Source organism: Lichenostomus cassidix, chromosome 7, assembly GCF_008360975.1.
Source record: "Lichenostomus cassidix isolate B80296 chromosome 7, HeHo_3.0, whole genome shotgun sequence".
Lineage (NCBI taxonomy): Eukaryota > Metazoa > Chordata > Aves > Passeriformes > Meliphagidae > Lichenostomus > Lichenostomus cassidix.
The window spans coordinates 28,954,757-28,977,722 of NC_139488.1; the positions used below are offsets into that span (position 1 = coordinate 28,954,757).

Sequence of the window (22,966 nt, forward strand, 5' to 3'; positions counted from 1 at the left end):
CAACCAATGGTAAAACTTTACCAGTAACCTAACTAACTATGTAAAGAAAGCATTGGAAGATATTTTTCTTATTTGTGCAACCAAGTAAGTCAAACCCGATACGTTCAGAGGAGCCAAAGGGCTTTTCAAAGTTGGAGGTGTTGCAAAGCAGCAGGGTTATTGTATAAAAAACAAGTCAATCTGTATCTGTAATGTCAAGTTCATTGGAGTCCACTGACTGAAAACCAATGCTAAATGTTTGAAGAAGTTTAGACAAACACGTCATTAAGTACAAGTGGTTCATTTATTGAAAACTGCTCTATCATAATACATTATAAGATTGTCACAGAGTGTAAGAAGGCATCAGAAAAGTGACACTGAATGGTCCATGGCTGCATTATCCCTTCCAATTCCCCACCAGCAATAGGGAAGGCACTAAGTCTGTATGGACAATCTGATACAACACAAAGGATTAGTACGTAATCTAAAAGAGGTTTGCAGTACAGTATTGTACTGGAATTGTTAAAACACTCAGCTGCTCCAAGTGTAAATGAGTGTCAGGGGGATCAGAAAGTATCAGAGATTGCTTGAATGGAAACAGAAATTAATTTGACACAACTCTTCATTATTTTCGTTGTGTGTTTTGTCATAGGTGTTTCCATCCTATGAAAAGGCTGAAAGAAATGCACATTGAGGCTGCAATCAAAATACTTATCTAGTGAAAGTGATAAGGTATTCAGGGTAAGCTTGAATGTCATTAAAAATTATGAACATGGATGGATGGCTCACGTTATCAGTTGAACTATCATACAGATCTACAGAGTTGTTAGCATCTTTTGATGCTGGAGTAATTGATCCTTTTATCCCCTGAGAATATTCTCCAACAAGGACTCGAGCCAAGTACATGTACTTCTTCCCATCCACATCTGGTTTAGAATAGGTGTCTTGGGCAGAATAGTTGGCGTTTACAGCAAAGTACGTTCCGTTTCCAAAGTTTGCAGCTGTAGTCAGAAAAACAAATGTTTGTGAGTGTTTCAGTGGCAGCAATTCCTTATCTGCCACCTTCAGAGCCTGTGAATGTCTGGACAGCTCTGCTTTTTATGTGCAGTAGGGAGATATTACAAAATTAATCATTTTGCATACAAGGCAGGACTATACAGATGGCATGGCATATCAGTCCTAGCCTTATTCAGGAAAACAAGAGTTGTTTTGAAAGTTACATTACCGTGCATTCCGGCATAGCTCCGGTTAAATCCATGGTAGTTAATTAAGGCTAATGACTCCTTACTTGTCCCATGAAACAGAGGCTTCTCATTGTTTCTGCTGCCATTTTTTTTATCCATTTCACACTTTTTTATTTGGTAGTTCTTCCAAAGATATGTGTTCTGTATCCTTTCAATCTGTGAATTTTGAAAATAAGACAGAAAGAAAGAAAATGGGTAAATTGTTGTAATGAAAAAAATTAGCGTATCAATCATTTAATGTGCTTCCAATATTCCCCTCCTAGTTCCAAAGCACATATACCAGATAATGAATTAAGTTAGTCAATTCCTTCCAAACTTTGGCAAGGCAGATAACCGAACCCAGCCCAAACCATGCGACGAACACTCCCTACGAAACAAGACAGGAGCATTTTGCAGGTTTCTGGGCTGTAGATGCCTACTGGGCCTGCACAGCACACAAGGCTTATGTGGGCAAAAGATGTGCTCTGCTACAGCAAAAACCATTCCAAGGAAGAGCACTCTCCCCTGCAGCTGAAGATGTGGCTGCTTAAGAGCTGCTCCTTAATAAATACCTCAACTGCAACAATAAACTGATTAACGCTGATTAAAGTTAGTGACAGCCAGAAAGACTAGTCCAACTTCAGAAATCCCAGGGGAATTTCTTTTTCTGTTGCTGTTGTTAGTATCCTTCATCACTTGCCATCGAGGTATTTATGCTCAGAAGTGATGGCTTGCTTTTACCTTTTCAATTTTGAATGACTCACAAGTCCTCAGAAATTTTTTTTGCACATCTTTATACTCTCTTGATTCTGGTCTTACTTCCACTATTTTGAGTCGCTCATTTTCCATAGCGTCCCATGTTGGAGGGAGCACTGTTGACATTTGGTCTGCAGAAAAAAAACACAATCAATCATACTCACCCAAAACCCCTGCTTAACATTAAATATGCCCTGCTACAAATCCTTCTTCATACATCTTGCTTATGGATGAGTCAGAAAGAGGTATCTCCTTACATGGTAAAGGACCAGTAGTAAATGGGAGAGGGTACATCTCAAGCATTGAACCAAAGTCTAGAATGACAATCGCTACAAGAAAATTATTGCTAGTAAGCCTGTTGAGAATGTCAGAACACATTAGACACTTTTCAAAATATTTTAAATAGCTACAGCATTCTTTTACTTTTATTTCCCAATTCAGTCCCTTTCTGCATTCTCCAGAAAAGCATCTGCACAAAACTCCTAACAATACTTTGAATATTCTCACCATTGCTTTCTCCTTTCTCTTGCTGGATACAACCAGGTTTTCGCATGGGAACGTCAGTCTATCAAGATGTTTCTACTTACCTTCAGATTTATCAACACGTAAAATGGATGTCCGTTTTCCTCGGCCGTCCATAATGTGCTTACATTCCATATCCACTGTGTATTTTTGCTCACCAATGGTGATTTCAAAAATATTCTGCTTTTCCTTGTAAGTGTTTTCCAACTCCATATTTATGAGACTGTCGAAGGGCACATAAGAATCGTTTTCAAAGTATTTCCATTCAATTGACTTTTGTAACAATTTTGCCTGGGTCTCTTTCTCTTTAGCAACTTTTACCCGGAGGATCATTTTCTGAACAGCTGCAGAAGCCTTCCAGACATCTTTTGTAACCCCTGAAATTTCAATGGAGTTACTCTTCAGACAAAAACCTATTTTTAATTTCTTTTGAAGGTCATGCAGTTCTTTCTTTTCTTCTTCACTGAAATACGAGACAGACTCATCCACAATTTCTGTTTGAGATTGTTCTTTTGAAATTTCTTTTTTCAGCCAGTTTTCAGCTGCTTCCACGTCTCTTTTACTTTCACCACAAATCTGCACAACAGCCAGGTCAATTTTCTTTTCCAAAACCACTTTGACTTTTTCCTTTGGGGAACGTTTCTCAGAGCCAAAGAACGCTACATTGAAAAACATAAATATTGTAATTAATAGTACTCTTTTTTAGCTGGTGCTAAACAGATTGATCTATAACCTGTACTTCAGTGACATCTACTTACATCCAACCATGTCATATGCCTTGGAAACCCACGATTTGATTTGTGTTATAGTAGACTTTTCTCTTTTCTGCAGGCTTGCTTGGAACACACTCATGAGATGTGGCTGAAAGATGACAACTTTAACACTTTTCACAGATGGAGCAGAATTCCTTCTTGCAAAGTCAGTTACTGCATCTATCATGTTGTCAGCTACCTCAGCTGGATTGCGGCCTGCCCCTCCTGAAAAAGTGGCAGATATTTTGCTCTAGAAAGTGTTAATAACTGTTACAGATGAGTAAAACATCTTTAAAAGAACAGCTATGAATATACCCACAATCACCTGGATCATAAACAGGTCAGGAATAATGTCAGGCTGGCAATTAGGAAAGGTTTCTATCTAACAGGAAGAGAAAGTTGGGGACCAGCTTTTCAGCAAGGGAAAAATGGAAGTTTCTTTTTGCAGACATGGCAACCAGTCAGGTTATGATGTGGACGATATGGCTTGGGTAACTAATAGGCCACAGGCCTGCTGCTCAGTGGCCCAGTAGCCAATTCCTCACTCAAAATTCAAGTCTAGTTTTATTCAGCAAGAATAAACCCACATGCACGGGGTGAGCTCTGGCTTCTCCAACTCCAGGGATTCCTACCAAACTAACTGAAAACAACAAGAGAAGAAAAAGAGACAATCTGGCCTTTTTGACAGGTTTGTGTTCCATCCATATCAATGTACAGCTGCTGGCCAGAGCGGCATCATCTACTGATTTCAGCAATGGAAAAGTAGTTTCCTGGCTATTCTCTGATGAGCTGCCCACACATACCAGGCTGCAGGTTCTTCAGGAAGCACAGACATACCTTTGAATCCCTGTTAGCAAGGAATGCTCACCCTGGAACACTCATGCTCTTTACGTACTAGATCACTGCAAGGAGTGAAGCTTTCTAGCTTTCACAAGCCTCTAATAACACTTTTAAAGACTGCAGTTTCCAAATATATTTTCACCAAATAATAACCCCTCCAGATAAATCAAACTCATCACTTGAGCCCTGAGATCAGCAGAATCACATGCACTGAACCTTTTCCAGAAAAGGGAGACACAGACCTGTTCCAATTGCTGGGAAGGCGACAGAGGTGTACTTCTGTAGTTCACATATCTTGAGCACCTGGGAGACCAGCCACTTGATATCATTTTGGGCAACAAAATGAATTATTTTTTTGCATGGCAGGTTTCCTGCCTGGGTGATGATATAGTTGCTGCTACCTAGCTGGGCTGAAACATAAATAGGAGAAAATAATCAACAATTATCCACAATATAGATGTGTGCTGGTCCTCATTAGGAAATAAGAAATGGTGACAAATATGCCCCAGGTTAAGCTTCATGTCTCCTTCCATAAAGTGAGCAACCCCCTTGCTCAATTTTCACTTTCAAGGCACAAGAACTTAATTTATGTCTGTAAAATATTTGCCTCCTTTGTCAAATAAATTTAGTGTGTGCCTTTATTTGTCAGGTTTGCTCAGTAAACTCAAGACAACATCATGCAGGCTGGCACTCTGTCTTCACACACACACAAATATACCATCTACCCCATCTAGCCCAAATTACTCTTAGCCTGTGTAAAAGAAGCTTGTTTACCTCTTGCACATAATTATTTTCCTTTGGTTGCACATAATTATTTTCCTTTGGTTGGTCTTCCAAGCTGACCTCCACACCTGCGGATTTCCCACTTCCCGTATTTTCTGGGGTTTTAAACCACATACTCATCCATCTTTACTCCTCTTTCATTATAGTTGCTGTTCACTAGCTGAATTTGGCCTACAAATAAATGCCTCTTCTGAGGCAGGAACCCAGTGCTAATGAGTTACTACTTAGGCCAACAGCAAACATTTTCTCACTGAGAAATAACAGGAGGAGTTGCAGTTACACAGTTGTTTCCAGTGAGAGATGGCTTCTCTATCAATATTTTTGTCAACATCACCCCTTGCTCATGGCTCTGTTTGATGTTGACTCTGTTTTTATCATGGAAATCTTTATTGGAATAAGAGGATGTAATAACTGATAGATTTAGATCTTCATGTATGCTTAGAAGCTGTCTCCCCTTGAAGATTTTTCTTTTCCTCATTAGATGTTTTACAAATACCACATTAACTGATTAAAAACTAGCTGCTGTAACACAGTGCATAATACAGATGGAACTACTGTGGTCAGTACTGAGAAAGTATTCCAAGAGATTCCCTGCTATGCATTAACACCTTTGGAAAGGTCAGAAATGTTGTACCATACCTTGTACAGTACATTCGTCTTCAACTGCTTTTCCAGCACCATTCAGAATTGCTCTGGAGACACCTTAGAAGAGAAGAGGAACATGAATCCACTGTCACCACTGTTTCTGCTTCTCTAAAGTCCCATCTGAGGCAGAACTGTATGCCTCATCACATCTAAAATCTCAATTCTGATAACATTACAGATTATAAATGAAGAACACTGCAGCCAAAATTTTGGCCTTATGATTCTTAATTCAAATTGATGTTTAAAGTACCTAACAAGCTCCACTAAGGCCAAAACCGCATGGAGATTGTTCTTCTCCTTTAGTCCAAGAAGTGTTCTATAAAATGATTCTATATTCAAAGAAAATGATTCATTTCCCTTTCTGCAAGAGAGTCTTAAACATGCCATCCTGTGACACAGATTACCAAGAGAATAAAGTTTCAGACACTTCCTAACTGAACTTTTGTACCCTAAGAAGCAAAACAGAAACTACACTGTGAAACAAATCAAAGAGTTTAAGGCATTGAATACTTCCTCCTCTTCTTTCCCAGCCCTTCCAAGCACACATACCTTTTTCATGCACAATATCAATTAAAATACCTGCTTTGAGGCTGAAGGTTTGGTTTGTTATGTTTACAATGACATCTACCTCCTCCTTGGTAATATCACCTTCTGCCACCCGGAATATGATGGAGCCAATTGTCACTTCAAGCACATTGTGTTCTGAGTTTGAAGAGACAGCAGAAAAAGCTGCAAGGAAAGAAATACAGGCCCTGAGCAGAAGGGAGTGATGATGTAAAAGATGAGGGACTTTTTCATGGGTGCAATGCCTACAGAGACATAGCTACAGACTCAGCCTGTGAAGAAGATTGCCTGCCGTGCTAACTGAAAATCATTGCTTCTCACAGGAGTCTTTACTCAACCTGCACTCATTCCCATCATTTCTATTCATGGCAGGATAGCAGGGAAAATGTGTTTTGCTGCACACCTGGTATGCAGACACTATTTAGTGACATTTTACCATATAAGTCTTTGGAAAACTCCAATGTAAGAGAGCAGAAAACTTTCCAAGTCTCACTCCTATGCTCCTGTGTCTCACAGAGTCTCCAGGCAGGTTCTCTACTGCATGAAAAAGTGGAACTTTCTACCCATGTGTCATTTGTAAAATCATAATTAATTTTCAACATGTAACTCATTTTTTTACAGGCAGCAGTTCCGTTAAGATGGATAACACCAAAGATATTTCGGTTTGGTTTTGGTATTCATCTGAACTTGTGAAAGATTTAAGAGTATTCCAAAGAGGCCACTTTAGCACACATAAGACTTTAGCACACATAACTAGGAACTCAGCTGCTTTCCCAGGACAGAGGAGGACACTGACTTGTTCACAGTTTAATCTAGTGCTGCACAATAAAAGAAAAAGCCTTGCTTATGCCATTGACACCTTATAGCTTCTGTATAGCCTCCAGTTTGTAGGGGCACTGTCCAGATAAGGAAACACAGGTACACTTCTTTCCTTAGCATCTCTAACACAGTTTCAGATGTAACAGACACTTGGCCTCAAAATACTGCCCTTACAGCAGCCACTCAGACTTTGGGAATGACATGCTCACCAAACAAGTACCTAAACATTTATAATGAATGCATTCCCTGGAAAACTTTAAAAAATAAAAAAAACATCAGTAGGCACACAGCTTCTGTGAAACAAGCTTACCTGTGCTTTGGCTAGCCTCATCTAGAGAAGGTGTCTGCATTTTAAGAGCTGCAGATCTTCTTTCAAGTGCATCTGAAAATTCCTAGAGAAGGAAATTACAATCAACCCCTGTAGAAGACTTTACACAGAAGAAATAAAGGTTTGAAAAGCAAAGCTAAAAAATGTTTAGAAAGAGGTAAATGCAAATTACCTCATGTCATCTGCCACAATGCTGATGTCAAGGCCTGACACATGTTGTTCTCAGAGAGCAAGGCTGTTCAGTGTAAGCAGCACAGAGAGTTACAAATAACTGAGTCAAAGCCCTAGTTACCATTCCACAGGGACACAGCAGCAGAAGGCATCCTTACACTGAGTGAGTAGTTTAACTCAGCTCTCACAGGTGATGCCACCCTTCTCTATGCACAATAGCTCAGGCTTTCAGGCAGGAGCCTTCAAGTTTAGCCTTTCAAAGCGTGTTAGCTCTTGCACAAAGTACAGAAGACAACAGATGTGGAAACACTTATCTGGACATCAATTCACAGTGTGACTGCTCTCTTTCAGTGTGAAATGAGTAACTTGAGTGTGGATAGAGAAAATTTATGCCAATGTGACACTGAAGAAAAGGGGATGCAGAATACTGATATGTTTCTACTGGAGAAGTTTACCAGCACAGCAATCCTAGCACAATTATTTCTCCTAAAAAGACATCAGCACTCCATTAAAACCACACCTCTTTTCCAAGGGTGTAGGCACCGATGCAGGAATTATAGCAGACTTGTCTGACCTACGGACTGAAGAATTAGGCGAATCATGAGATAAAGAGTAATTACACTTTTGGCTGTATTATTTCCAGGACATAGAAAAGGATAGGAAGGGAGCAGGATTGCACAGGATAGGTGGGTGACCATGAGGGGTAGAATCAAAAATAGAACTTTCAGTATAGACAAGAGAGAGTGTAAGCAAATCTTTTCTTTAGTATAAGAACAAACACCTTATAGATTCTTTGAAGATCATCATATAGCCAAGTATCATGAGACAGGCCCAAGTATACAAGCACATAATAGAGAGAGGAAAACACAGTAACTCACCTCAATATTAGCTGTGTCTTTTGGATGCAACAGAAAGTGAACTTCTTCAAGAGAATTTAGTCTGTTTTTACTACTGAATTCAAACACTTTGTCAAACAATAATTTAGCAACAACAGAGCTTGGGAATCCTAAATTCCCTGTCCCAATTGCTGGAAAAGTAATGGATTTCAAAGACAGTTCCTCAGCAATCTCCAGGCATTTTGTGATTGTGTTACCCAGGACCTGTAAAACACAATTATTTTTTCAGTTACTGGAGATCACTTTGTCCCTACTACGTGCAATGTAGCACTGGCCCTTTTAGCCGTCTCGTGGTATTAAAATGCAATTAATTGCATACACAAGGATTTCACAAAGAATTTATTAGTCAACAAGGGATCGGCCCCACAGTTAAAAAAGAACAGGTTAAACTCTCTCATCTTCTATGACACTGTCCCCCATTTCAAAGGAAAAGTGGCATTAAACATACTACAAATCCCAGACAAATTCAGGCAAATAAAAACCCTTTTACCTTTGAAGATGAGTCTTTCTGGGACCATGTATGTAGTACAACATGAAGCACAACACTGCAATCTAGATTGTAACCTTCTGTTTTCAACACAGATCCTTCTTCAAGTTTTCTTCCTAGGCCTTCTTTTTTCAAGCCTGCCTGAAGCATTGGCCCTGCCTTGCTTAGCAAAGCTTTAGCAAGTGGCCCTTTGTCAAGCTGGAGATCTTTGGGAACACTGATGACGACAACGGATGTCTGAAACACACACAAGCAAAAACTCCAGCTTGTAAGCATCAAATTTCATGTCAGTGTCATCCTCAAATGTCTGTGTCAATGCTGCCTTGAGAGCACCTGGAAGCACCAGCCACTCTCCCAGAGCAGGGCATTTGTTTTAATCAACACTGAGTACCCTCTTGCTTTTGCACTAGTACCACCCTCTCAGAATCAAGATTTCTGAAATGGTCAGTGCTGCCTGAAGATGGTTCCTGCCCAGCAAGGAAGGGTCAGGAGGGCTTGGAGCCCAGAAAGATTCCTGCTGACCACCATTGCTGTAATGTACCATGCACCACAGGGATCTCTGGAGCTACAACAAAGCTGTCTGGACATTAATATGCTCAGTAGGGAGCCCTGTTTGAACAGGGATGTTGGACTGGATGACCTCCAGTGGGCCCTTCCAACCTTAACTGTTCTGCAACTCTGTGATCTGCATACCTCTGCATTAATAGATGACAAAATGCAGTGCTGCACAGCCATCTGTACCTACCATGTAAGACAGTAATAGCAATTCTTGTTATCAGCAGGGATAGCCAATTTCAGTAACATGTAAACATGCAACATTGCCAATTACACATGATGGTCAACAGCTGGTAGTTTATTGGTTTTGTGTTTGTTTTTAAAAAAGACACAAAACCACTTGATATTTCAATAGCAGATAATTTAGAACACTTACCTTAGCATCTTCAATGCTTCCTATTTCCAGCAGGATGTTAAGGCCTTCCTCAGTTGTTATGAATGGGAAGTTCTTCAAATGCTGAGAAATTTTCCTCTTCCTAGATTGGGAAACTTTACTGGCCTGATGCAATGACTTGGAGGAAGATGAAGAATCTGAAAACACATCCCTAAATGCCTTGCTGAAAGCCTGAATGCCATCCTGTGCAAAAGCCACAAGATGAACCTCCTTCAAGATGCTGTTCCCCTTGGATTCTTCCAGGGTCTCCTTGATGGAGGATACAATGGAACGTGTACACAGTTCCAGTGGGAAGGCAAAAATCCCTCCACTTACAGCAGGCAGAGCTATGGAACGACAATTGTACATTTCAGCTAGCTCTAGACATTTTTTCACTGTCTTTTTCAACAACCACATGCACCTTTGTGATTCCTCGTTGCTCCACCTGGGCCCAACAGCATGAATGACGTTCTTGCAGGGCAGTTTCCCGGCGCCTGTGATCACTGCACAGCCAGGCTGGAAATCCCCGTGCCTCCTCACCAGCTCATCACACTCCTCTTGCAGATCTGGGCCAGCTGCTCTTGACAGAGCACCAGCAAGGCCACCTGTGTGTTTTAGCTTTTCATTAGATGCATTCACCACAACATCAACAGGATGAGTGCACAAGTCAGCTTCATAAAGCGCTATCACAGTTTCACCCACGGTCACCTGCATATAGGGCTTGCCTCTCTTACTATGCTCTTTCTGTTCTTCCAGCTGCTCTTCTGGCTGCTCTTCCAGTAGGACTAAACACTTGAACTCTTGTTTTGCATGGGGGGCCAAAAGGTGTACTTCTTCTCTTATATATTCCCTGACTCCTGGTGCTTTAATTTCCACACGTTTATAATAAAGGCCGGACAGAATTTGCTCAACTAAGCTGACTCCCTCCAGCACTTTTGCCCTCTGCCCACTCAAGGATATATCTCCAGAGTTTTTGTGTGTGCTAAAGTCAACTTTCACACCGTTTTTATGTAAGCCAGCCCAATCATTGACCTTCTCTTTCTCAAAAAACTTTATGACTGCCATGGGCTTTTCTCCAATGACCCTTTGCACCTGTGTGTTTTCTTCTATAAAGTTGGAAATTTCCTCAAAAGCTTTTGCTACTGCTTGAGAAAGACCAGCAATCATGACCTCATTCTCTTTGTGAGTGACTGTTACAGCTTCCTGAGAACAGTTTTCCTTGGTTAGCATCTGCCATTCCCCCATTTGGAGGATTGACTTATCCTCCAAAGTAATACTTCTGTAATCCAGTTCCTTCTTTATTTCTTCCTCTGCTTTTTGGAGATCTTCAGGAGCATTCCCTTTCAGGATGATATCTCCCCTACCAAGCTCATAAAAGGCTATAATTTGTTTTGACATAAACAGGCTCTGTGACAGAGTTTCATTATCAATGTGCTCTAAAAACTGAAAAATGTAAGGGTGGATATTAATTGTTTTCTTTACCATTTTGTGTATATGATCGAGTATTTCCCCTTTTACTTTATAAACTTCCTCAGGCACTCCAGATAGGTTAACCCTCTTCTGCAAACAATCATAAGTTATTTGTAGGTCTGGGAACTCTGTACGAAATTTTTCTTCCAGGCCACTATACTGTAATATTCCATATTCCACTGAATTCACTGTCTCTACTTTCAATTCAGTTCTTTGCTTTTCTCTTTCAATTTCTCTGGTGGCCTTTTGGATCAGAAGCTTCAGTTCTTGTTCAACCTTCTTCACAACTTCTTTTTCACCTACTAGAACATGTAAATCTTTGGAAATATGTGGGATCACCAGAACTTCATCATGGGGAAAGCTGTTTCCAATGGCTTCCCACACCTCTGTGCTTACTTGGCATTTAATTGCTTCATATTTTGATATGCTGCGTGAAAATGCTGTGGAAACTTTTTCCTTCCATGTCTTGACCAATTGAGATACTGATCTCTTCCGCTCAGAAGAAATAGCTGAAGGTTGCAAAGTAACTTTTGGGTCTGCACAGAGGGGTTCAGGCCACACTGGCACACAATTACACTTCACCATTTCATGATCTATTGCCTCAGTTAAGCTACTATTTCCTTGCAAAAAATGCCAGATATAGGGATCCAGAGGCAATGTAATTGGATCTGGCTTCTTTATCTGCGGCCCTTCCTTTCCATATAGAGCTGTTTGCAGCGAGGCGTAGTAAGGATAGACAGAGATTGGTGTTTTGTTGAGTGAATGCTTCTTTGCCAGGATATTTGTTACATCTAAAACAAACAAACAACCCCCAAGTTATTCATGTCAGCACTTAAGATTTTCTCTTTTGTTTTGGGTTTTTTTCATTGTTTGGGGTTTTTTAAACTATATTTTCTATCTAATAATGTTTGTTACTTTTAAGAACATTTTTAGATTAATTTCCTCCTCTTCCCAGACAGAAATAATTCCACATTTTTGAGGAATTACTTATTTTAAATGCCAAAAACTAAGTTGAAGAGAGACAGTCAAGCACAGCAGCATACTCCTTTGGGAGGAGCTGTGCACGGTCTCTGCCCCCACTTCTCTTATATGCTGTACTTGAAGTGCCCAGCTCAGTAGTTGTCTGGGCTATTACTCAGCAGTATCAAACACAGTTCCTCTATTTCCCAAAAAACCATCTCTTTCCTTCAACTTCCCTTCATCTCTCCCCTTCACTGCAATGCCTCCAGCTTCTCCCTTGTCCTACACCTTCCACAGTCACTCATCTTTCTGTCACTGACTGGACAACCCACAGCACCTGCTCTCCAGCCAAAAAGCTGCCCAAGAAATTGTCCTGAGATGAGCCAGGCAGCACATGTTGCCACGGGCAGCTAGTGGTCATGGAAGTGACTAGGTGGGGGGAAGTCCCCTGTGCCCGTGGGGCTGTGCATTCTCCACCAAACTCAAACTGTAACCTGAACTCCGTAAGGACCAGGGCCTGGGTGAAACAAACGATCCAGAAAATTAAAAAACTCTATGCCTTATGCTCAGCTGGTCCAAAACTGAAGCTTGCACTCCAGTTAGCATGAGACCTGCTGGCAAAGCACCAGATCTGCTGTTTCATAAGGGTAAAGGAGGAATTGATCTAGAAAATCCACATTTTGGTCCTTCAATTAGAGGTTCTCAAAGAAATAAGGGCTCTGCATTTCTGCATTACCTTTTTGGTCACTGAATGTAATAATAGCTGCATCTTCATCAGGCAGCAGTTGAACATCCACCACTTGTGCATATCCACACCTCTTATTTTCAAAGTAGATAGTTATGTAGTCACTGGGTGTGTTGGGTGGTATATTTTCAGCCCTAACACTTTTTGTTTGCTCAAGGCACCGTGCAGTAATGTGTTGTTTCATAGCTCTGGGGTTTTGATTAAACTTTTTAGCAAATTCCTCTGTATCTAGAAAGAGAAGGGAGAAGAAAAAAGGAAAGATCAAACCTGTAGCTCTCTTTTCTACCATGATGTTAGCAGACTAATCACTATGTGCACTGATCAAAGCACTGAATTACAAAATCAGCTCAGAGGTGAACACAAAGTTACTTCTTTCCACATATTCAGTATCTGTCACTTAGTATTGCCCTCATGTTTGATCACAATCTGTTCTCAGACCAAGTACATCCTGCATTGCTTGTTTGAAGTTATTGTTTGGGTTTAGTCCTACCTGTTCTTTTTACTATCCAAACCAGAGCTAGTTCACTTTCTGACTTGCACTGGCCTCTATATCTTACAGATAGAGGTTATAGCATTAACTTTTTTAGAGTAAATCCTCCTTTAAAAGGACACAATATCATATCCAACCTTAAAAATACTAAAGAATATAATCCCAGCCTAATCTCACTCACACACATGCATATAAACAAGTAGCTAACAAGAAAGAGCTTCAACTCTGACTCCTCCTTACCAGTATTTCCAGTAAAAGTAACTACAGCAGCACATAACTCAGGTATCATTTCCACACTGAAGTCACCATCATCCTCTGACAAGCCGCTAACATTTTCCACCAGCATAATTAACATGCAATCTTTTGTTGTCTCCTTCACATTTTCCAGCACAACTGAGGTGGAAAGCAGGGATTCTTCAGAGTTCTCTGCTTCACATGACTCCTGGAAAGTCTCCACTTGCCACGGCTTCACAACCAGATCAATTTTATTCAAGTGATGCTTCCTTTGCAAAACCTCTTGGGCATCTAATCCCAAAGAAAAATAGAGATGTGATCTTCCCATCACATCAGAGCAGCATGTTAAATAATAGGAATAATACACCACTTCTTCTTGGAGCAATGCTCACAAAGAGATCCTGCACCAGCAAAAGTCTGTTTTTAAAAGGGGTTTTAGCAGTTTAACACCCACAACATACAATCATACCTTGCTCATCCTGAAAGGTGATGATCACTTCCTGATCCTTTTTGACACAGGACTCAATGGTCCCCCCACCAGACTTCCTTTTATTTTCAAAGTACATTTCCACAATCTCATCTTCTATTTCCTCCCCAGAGGCAGTGGTTACTACTATAACAGAATTCCTAGAGGTTGCTTTTTCGGCTTCCAATTTCTCACATGATTCTGAAATAAAAGATCACACCCTAATGCCTCAGGCAAAAGTTAAGAAAAACCCAAGCTTCCGGTCTTCTAAACTTTCATGCCACTTTTTGTTCAGATCACACTTAAGGTCAAGGAAAAGAACAGGGTAAGAATCCCAAACAAGTTAAGCATATCACTAGTGGGAGTTGCTGTATCACCATGTGAGGAGGAAACAGTTCATCACCAGGCAAGGACAGCAGAAGTAAAAACTACTAAAGCTTCCCAGTGCTCTTCTGCCTGCACACGCTCTCCATTCACAGTTCCAGCCATTGCTGTGGGGTCTATCCATGCTGGCTGCCACTGCCAGCCCAGTGCCTGCCTGGGGTACACAGCTCTCAACCTGCTCTGGCACAGCAAGGCTGGGAGCAGCTGGGAAAGTCTGGGTAGGGACAGCCTTAGCCAGAACAAAGGCCAGCATCCACTGCTGCCCCCTAAGGAACTGACCTGTCTGAGGCAGTCAGTGAAGTGGGGACTCTAAACGGACTCGTGGAAAGGAAAAAATATTTATTTCTTTTAGCCTGGGATCATAATTCCTACATAAATACTATATAATTACTACATTAGAGAAACAAGCCACAAGGGTGACCAGGGCACTAGTGCAGCAGAAAGGTCCAGAAAACCAAAGCAGCAAGAATACAATGGTCACCACTGGATAAGTGACACGCTTACCCATCTTCTCCCGCTGAGTACACACAGAAGTTTCCTTATTCTGGTAGATGGGAAGAGACACCTGGGGTTCATTAACTAGAGACAAATGACAATGATTTCTCAGATACTGGGTACTTCAAGAAGAAAATGGACACATTCATGTACAGCCAGGAGCCAACACAGCTTGAATTGAGTTTCATTTGAGACTGCCACAATCACAGACTTCCACAGATTCCTCTTTTTAAACCATATGGTGAACTGGTTACAGAAACAATCAGCTCAAGAAGCCTCAGGTATAATGTTAGCACACAGTCATGCTGCCCGAACCACCAGGAGCAGGTCCTGCCATGCACTACAGCACTGTCCTCTCACAAAAAGCTGCATTGAGCATGAGAAGTGCTGAGAACCTCCGCCCTGGGGAGGAAAGTGCCTTTGGAAACAGGCACTTCCTCTGTGTGGACGAGCCTCTGTCATGATACGTTTTACTCAGCATGACTGCTCGACTTCCAAGTTTAGAACAAGAGGAAATGCAGCTACATTAGAAAACAAAACAGTGGTAAGATCGACCAAACTGCTTTTCCAGCCTGTGCCCTCAGCCTTCACCTGCACACTTGCCCTGCTATGCACAAGCAGGTACTTTGCAGGCAGAGCTCGAGTGAGCTGTGTGTGTATCAGCCATGTGTGTATGGATTACTTCTGTGTGTACTGATAGCAGTATATCGATTAGCCGTGTATGTGGGAGTGTATTAGCCGTGATAGCGCGGTCGGTCTGTGCGGTGCCTGGGATGTGACTTCGTGGCTGCACCTTAGGAATCACACCGTGTTTGGGATTCGGAAAGTGAAAGGGAGAGCTGGGCAGGGGAATCAAAGCGCTAGAGCTCCGTTCGCCCGGCCCGGCCAAGCAGGCGGCTCCGCCTCCTTCCCCATGCCCGCTGCTCCGCCCGGGCTCCCCCGGCCGCTGCCTCGCCATCCCCGCAGCCCCGCGCCGCGCCTGCCGCAGCTCCTACCTGGCACCTCGGCCCCGCCTGCCGGCCCCGCCTCCTGCAAGGGAACCAGAGGAGAGCGGTCAGCCGCGTTCCCTCCCCCGGCCAGCCCCGCGCCCGCCTCACCCGCGCTCCCCTCACCTGCGCGGGGTCCTTGTTCGCGGGCAGGGCGGTGACCTGCAGCGACAGCCGCCCTCCGGACCCCCATTCGAGCTCGTGGATCGGCCGGCGCAGCACCCGCTGCCTCACTGCCAACACAACAGGCACCGCTCAGGGGGACGCGGCCGCTCCCCGCCCGTCTCACCGTGGGCATCGCCAGCAGCGTCCCCCGCCCCGGCCCGGCCCGCCCTGACCGCTCACCCTCGGCGCTGGCGAAGCAGACGAGGATGTGCCCGCTGTCGCTCCCGCTGTCGCTCCCGGTGTCGCTCCCGGCTCGCAGCTCGCACTCGCCGCCGCCCGAGCGCTTCTGGCTCTGGAAGTAGCAGAGCAGCTTCTTCCTGAGCGCGGGCGGCGGCTCGGCGGGGCCCCAGTCCCCTCGCACCAGCAGCGGGAAGGCGCACGGCCGCTGCCCCTCCATGGCGGCCCCGACGACTCCTCTCCCCGCGGCTTTCGGTTTCGCTTCCCGGCGGGGAAACCCGAGGTGCCTGGTGCTCCGCCCAGTGCCGGGAACAGACGGCCCCTCCCGGCCCATCGGGGCGGCCGGGGTCTCGGTCCCCGCCGTGCCTCCTCACGGCCTCTGACCGCCTCGGAGCCTCCGGGCTGCACAGCCCCTTGTGCCTCCTGAGAGTCGTACAAGAACCAGCTGTCACTGAGTTTTCAGCCCTTGGGCTTATAATGTTAACCAGTGGGTAACGGTCTCCCTGCCTTACCCTTTTGAATGAAGTCATGATGCAAAGTAAAGTGACCATTTTCATAATTCTTTGCCAGGGATGTTTCCACAACCGGGGAAGGCTGCAATGAGTGTTTACCTCAGGCCAACTTGTCAGCTAGCTGAGAACTTTTCACCTGAGTGCTCCAGGCTGTCCCTTGCAAAGGTTAGTTTTCAGCTATGTCATGCTGTATGTTTCACCCTTATGGCCAAATATGAGACACTAAAATAGTAGATAAATGAAGTTCTTTTCCCATAACTTCACTGCGTATTGAGGAAATGGTTAAATAATCAACTGTCATTAAAAAATAGAAGCATCCAAATAAGCCTAGGTATCATCACACACTCTGCTGAGCAACCCATGGAGATGCCTTTGTTTCTTGGTGGGCAACTGATTTATCTGTTATTTCCTGATGCACTGTTCTCCCCACAACTAGTGCAGGTACATGCTCTCCTTCCTGTTGGAATCCTGAAAAAATTTATGAGTGTGATTGTGAATTGAGTACATTTAATCCTAAACTGTAGAGCCATGCAAATTGAGTACATTTGACCCTAAACTTTACAGCCATGATTAGAAAGTAAAGGTCTGTACAGCTGGTTTTAGGATAAAGGCTTTGGGAGGTTTCCTTGACAGTCACCAGGACTCTGCTGAACAATTCAGCCTGCAAACTTTGGCACACACAAAATGGGAACTGGTGAGTTACCCAACAGGGGTCTGACATCAGTGAACTGGCTTACCAGGACAGTGAAATGAGAGACTGAAAGTGGCTGAGAAGATTTGATCTTGACAGTTGTCTTGGTCAGGGATAGACTTAATTTTCTTTTTAGTAGCTGGTACAGGGCTGTGTTGTGGATTTAGTATGAGAACAACGTTGACAACACGCTGGTAACTTAGTTGTTGAAGAGTGTTTACCCCAAGTCAAGGATTTTTCAGTTTCCCAGATGCACAGGAAGCTGGGAAGGAGCATGGCCAGGACTGGTGACCCGAAGTGGCCAAAGGGATATTCCACACCATAGAGCATCATGCTCAGTGTAGAAACTGGGGGTAGTCAGCTGAGGGGGATGATTGCTACCCAGTGACAGGTTGGGCATTGCTCAGTGGGTGGTGAACAACCATCCTGTGCATCACTTGCTTCTCGTGGGGTTTATTTCTCCACCCGTCTCTTTTTCATTACAATTATTGGTAATAGTATATCTCATTTTGTTTCAATTAACAAACTGTTCTTATCTCAATGCACAAGCATTACCTTTCCAATTCTCTGCTGATGGGGGTTGATCCAGTGCTAAGTAGCTGCTGGCTGGGGTGGGAACAAAATCACAGCTTTTTTCCAAGTGCAGAAAAGCACTTAGAAACAACTGGAACGTTGGTATTTTACTGCACAGAAAAGGGGAGGAACATGGAATAGTGTAAAATGTTAAAACAAATACAGTAACACAAAACTGTGGCTGGAAAGACTACCCAACGCAGATAGAAACTAAACAGTGCCCACTACTACTAAACCTGAAAGTCAAGGTGGCACTGCCTATTCCCAATGTGGGAATCATTTAAAAAACAAAATTTACAAAGTGAGGTGGGAGAGTCCAAATTGTCCCAAATCATGGTCTCGCAGGGAAGCTCCTAAATAATAATAAAATAAAAAAACACAGCTATATGTATTGCAAAAAAGAGAAAATCCCTGTACAGAATGCAGAAATATGTGGTATTTTTATATTTTCTTTATTAGTTGTGCTCAATAGCCTTAAAGAAATGGTTCAACTCACTAACATTGATGGCTGTGTATGTGACACAGCACCACACAGGTAATTGGCAGGTTATTTGGGCATTGCAGAGTGGCTTTATGATACAACTTAAACCTGTATTGGATGCAATGGAAAGAATACCATTTTATAGTTGAAAAGCTGATTTAAAAGTTGTATTTAAGCTTAAACACAATGGCAGGCACAGAACCACCAGAAGCCTGCTATCAGAGATGGCCACAGACTTCAAACAGCAAACTGTTACTTCCTGTTTGCTCCAACGCAGCTCTCAGCATTCAGCACTTCTGCAGAGCTAAAAACACAGTAGCATCCATGTACCCACTTGTACATAATACATAGCTACATAATACATAATAATTTTATGTGCAAAATCCAAATCACTATTGCCATTTCTACTATGAAAAGGAAAAGAAGCAAAAGTCCATAGCCTGATCACAGCTAACACTGTCATAGCTGCATAAAAATTTTCAATTAGATGGGTTACATGATGCTAGCCATGCTGACAGATGCAATAATGCAAAGCTAACAGAAGTGTTTCATCTAATAAAAGCCAGCAGTGGATCTAAGGATTTTGGCAATCAGACTGGTGAGTTGTGGAAAAAAATGCAGATCAGATTTGCTGGTAAAGCAAGATGTACAAAGTGCAAACAGTACTGATACTACATTCACAAGAACCAAATTCTGTAAAGGCTACATATATAGGGAAGTAAATTATTTGTGAAAAGAACTTACATTGTTTGATAAGAAAAGATTACTTTTCTTAGTTAACACTGAAACACAAGCAATTTAAGTATGGCAGTTGAACAAAGTAACTTCTCTCAGAGCTTGAATAGCACATTAACTGCTATATGTTGAGTTATCACACTTAAGCATTGTGAGTTGGTACATTTCCTTATTCAATTCCTTTTGCTTTCAATTCTGATCGAACGCGCTGCAGATAATTAGGATCTGGGTAACCAAACCTAGGAGAAGAAAAGAATTGTTTGGGCTATTTCTGCAATGAAGCATTTGACAGTTCTACAGAATCTTCTCATCAAAATCTTTTTAGAAATCTCTTTACCAATTTTATGCAGTTCTTGCCCTACAGAGAAAACAGACCCATATTACCAGTCAGAGATGTGATATAGACAGCATGAAGCTACAAACTTAAGGAGCTACTGCATTTTTTTTTGTCCAAATTGACACTAAGAACTTTATTTTCAAAGCTGCCTGGGGTCTCACTTCAACCTTCTGTATGGATGGGGCTGGCACGGTGTCCTGTGCTCTGACCCACTAAGCGCTGCACAACTCATGGTTCCTAGCATCTAAAAGGACATGACCATACATCTACTACAATCTCTCTTACTGCTGTTAGCTCTGTTAAGTAGAATTTCAAATAATGTTTTACCAAGTCCATGTGCCATCTTTACTGGATCATAATGGACCAGCACCTCATGGTGCAGAACAGGAGGTAACAGGAGAGGCTTAGATCAGGAGTCCAACCTTAAGTGTCATCAAGAGCTTGTTGTCCTGTAGGTTCTAATCAAAGCAGTTATTAACTAAGTGCCTTACAAACTCATTGGTGCATGAGTGGCCTGAGGGGCAGCAGAACACTAAGCTCATCCTTGTTCCAACTGTCCAAATAGGTGAAGGTTGATTAATATCTGGCCTGCCTTGGCCAGAACAGGGATATACAGATATACTGTCCCGCAAAATGAAACAGCTTTAAACTCATGATACTGACACAGTATGCACTAAGCTCTCTTCCTTCAAAAATAAAAACAGAAGAACAGCAGAGGGCATCACTCCTGCGAAAACCCGCCAGAGATGCAACACTCGTATCACATGTTTCACAGCGGTACCCGGAGAGTCCTGGTACCAGCCCCACGCCTTGAATATCCCCTTCCACACAGTGCCGAACTTGGGGCTGTATGTCGTGAACTTACCAGCCGGGAGAGCCAGCAACTAGGAAGCATGCTAAGGCAAGAAAAAGAAAAAATGTATATAGATACGTGTGTGTATCTCTGTGTATCATCCGTGCATGTGTATTTATATATCTAACCCAAGTGCAGCTAAATCCTTTCCACCTTGCTGCAAGTTTATGTGCATGGTATGTCATATTCATAATACGTATCTGTGACTAATCTAATTGTTAGATTAACATAAGCTTATTATTCCGAGTGCGTCTAGAGAATACTATTGCGCATCAAGATGAATATGTGTGTATATATTCCTCCTAGGATATATTTATTAGTTTATTGCTTTTAGGCCAAACACAATCCAGAGGCTACTACTAAGCACCAAATCTATGCATATATATAAAAAATGTAATATTCTGAGTTAGTAGTGATTCGCCCCAATCGAGCTCAGAGACACTTCAGAGACCAAGTCAGAGAAGTGTGTATTTGCTTTATTCGGTGCACCGGCTGTGTGGGGAATTGTTTCTACCAAACACACATACCTCAGTACCCCAAAGACATATGCTCCGTATATCCTGGTGGTCTTTGGAGACCCCCAAAGCCCCCTCCGAGGTGACGGTCCTTCATGGGATGATTCAGTGGTCTCTGTGCTGGTTTCAAATGCATGCTTAGCTGATAAGCCATCAGGCCAGAGCTGTTACCCACAATTTGAATTTGAATTAAGAGTTCAGCCTTCAGCCCTGGAAGCCACAGACAGGCGCCTGTGCTGGTGGAAGGGGGGCAAAAGCTCAGAGAATCTTTCTCAGTAGGGACCCACAAAGATCATCGAGTCCAACTTTTGGACCTGCACAGGACATCCGCACGAATCACATCATGTTTACATACTATCTAGTCTGTATCGCACATTAGAGGGTGTATACGGCATATTATGTACTATAGATACTTCACGTACCAGACGGGATATATTATTACATCGTATGCAACAACTAAGTTAGTACGTATCTTTTAACTTGCAGAAAGTTTAGACTTGTGACTTACGACCCCGAGAGCCCCGCAGGGAGCGCACACGCCAATTCCCCGTCCCCGCCGGCTGCCCTCACCCCGACCCGCCCCGGCCCGGCGCTCACCCTCGGCGCTGGCGAAGCAGACGAGGATGTGCCCGCTGTCGCTCCCGCTGTCGCTCCCGCTGTCGCTCCCGGTGTCGCTCCCGGCTCGCAGCTCGCACTCGCCGCCGCCCGAGCGCTTCTGGCTCTGGAAGTAGCAGAGCAGCTTCTTCCTGAGCGCGGGCGGCGGCTCGGCGGGGCCCCAGTCCCCTCGCACCAGCAGCGGGAAGGCGCACGGCCGCTGCCCCTCCATGGCAGCCCGGACAGCTCCTCTCCCCGCTCCGTTATCACTTTTAACTCCCAGCATGCCAGGGCGTTGCTTTCCCCGGGAAGCACCTGCCTGTTGTGTCTCTGCTGCCGCCTCTCGCGATAGACTTGGCCCAGGCTGCTTTCTCAGCCTTCCAGGCACAGCTTCACATCCTTACGCTGCTCTCCCCCTAGAACACCCAAAGCACTCCCTTCACCTTATCAAATGCTCTCTCCGCCCCTGTGCCGGGGGCTGGCAGTCCGTCTTGCTGCTGTCCCAAGAGAGCTTCTTCCACCGGGTGTGCAAGAGGCCGATCCACACGGAGCCGAGGCATTTGATTCATCTACAGTTCTGCACAGAAAGGGGAGTTGGGTGACAAATCCCCACAGCTAGCATGGCGACTACCAAAACTTTTCACACTTTAGCAAAAAAAGCTATTAATGTTCATTGGCTACAAGTAACTTAGCTCCTTTACTAATTAGTGTACTATCTACTATGGGTTAACGATTCTCTTTTTTCTCCTGCCAATTAGTTCACATCTCAGTCCTTCTCTGTCGGTGATTGATACGGGAACTGAGCCTGATTCATGCAAAGTCCGTTTTGCTGTACAGAACACGTCGTTTCATACTGATACAGAATATAGCTTAGCAGTTACAAGAACTTTTGTTTCCAGAGTTACATGTTTTACATTTCTTAAAGGGCTACTGATTACCGTCGTCTCGCTTAACCTCTTTAGTTAACCACTTATGCATAAGGTAAACACTGTCTTGTCTTACTCTCTGTCTCAGACTCCGGCTAGTGGCGATTCAGCTAATCTCTCTTAATGTTTCACATTACAACTGATAACAAAAGACCTCTGCAGCCCTCCGACTCTGCAGCTCCACCCTGAACTCCCACATTTCTCTTCTTCTGGGTCGGTGAGTTGCTTGACTTGGTGGGATGTGAGCTGGTGGTTACATCTCCCCTTGCTGGAATTACCTTAACCCAGTAAGCCCTTGTGGGCCTGTAAATTATGCATTCATTTTGTTCACTATCAGTGGGAAATCCTTCTTCCCAAGCTTTGTTACCATCCCTCTATGTCTCAAATCATTGAAACATGCTGAGCCCTAAACTTTAACAAGGCAATTCTACTAACAAGTAATTTGTCTTTCTAACACCTGGACATCAGTTAAAGCTTACTTGCT

At 43.3% G+C, this 22,966-nt stretch overlaps 1 protein-coding gene across 5 annotated transcripts; it reads right to left on the bottom strand.

Annotated features, from left to right (window-relative positions):
- Window positions 1-264: 264 nt before the first annotated feature.
- On the bottom strand, window positions 265-21,857 carry LOC146434866 (protein mono-ADP-ribosyltransferase PARP14-like). Of its 5 annotated transcripts, XM_085067011.1 has the most exons (20): window positions 21,632-21,857; window positions 21,560-21,595; window positions 16,050-16,156; window positions 15,933-15,966; window positions 14,947-15,021; window positions 14,062-14,259; window positions 13,599-13,883; window positions 12,860-13,096; window positions 9,697-11,954; window positions 8,769-9,002; window positions 8,261-8,482; window positions 7,194-7,275; window positions 6,080-6,229; window positions 5,495-5,557; window positions 4,315-4,482; window positions 3,239-3,457; window positions 2,546-3,139; window positions 1,944-2,089; window positions 1,205-1,379; window positions 265-980 (listed from the first exon to the last, which is right to left on the bottom strand). In XM_085067011.1, exons 1-20 carry the CDS (start codon window positions 21,840-21,842, stop codon window positions 691-693), a joined length of 5,784 nt encoding a protein of 1,927 aa, XP_084923137.1. In that variant the 5' UTR covers window positions 21,843-21,857; the 3' UTR covers window positions 265-690. The 5 variants fall into 5 exon arrangements, with proteins under 5 accessions (XP_084923137.1, XP_084923135.1, XP_084923136.1 ...); XM_085067009.1 differs by lacking the exons at window positions 21,560-21,595; window positions 21,632-21,857 and adding an exon at window positions 16,269-16,541; XM_085067010.1 differs by lacking the exons at window positions 14,947-15,021; window positions 21,560-21,595; window positions 21,632-21,857 and adding an exon at window positions 16,269-16,541.
- Window positions 21,858-22,966: the final 1,109 nt, after the last annotated feature.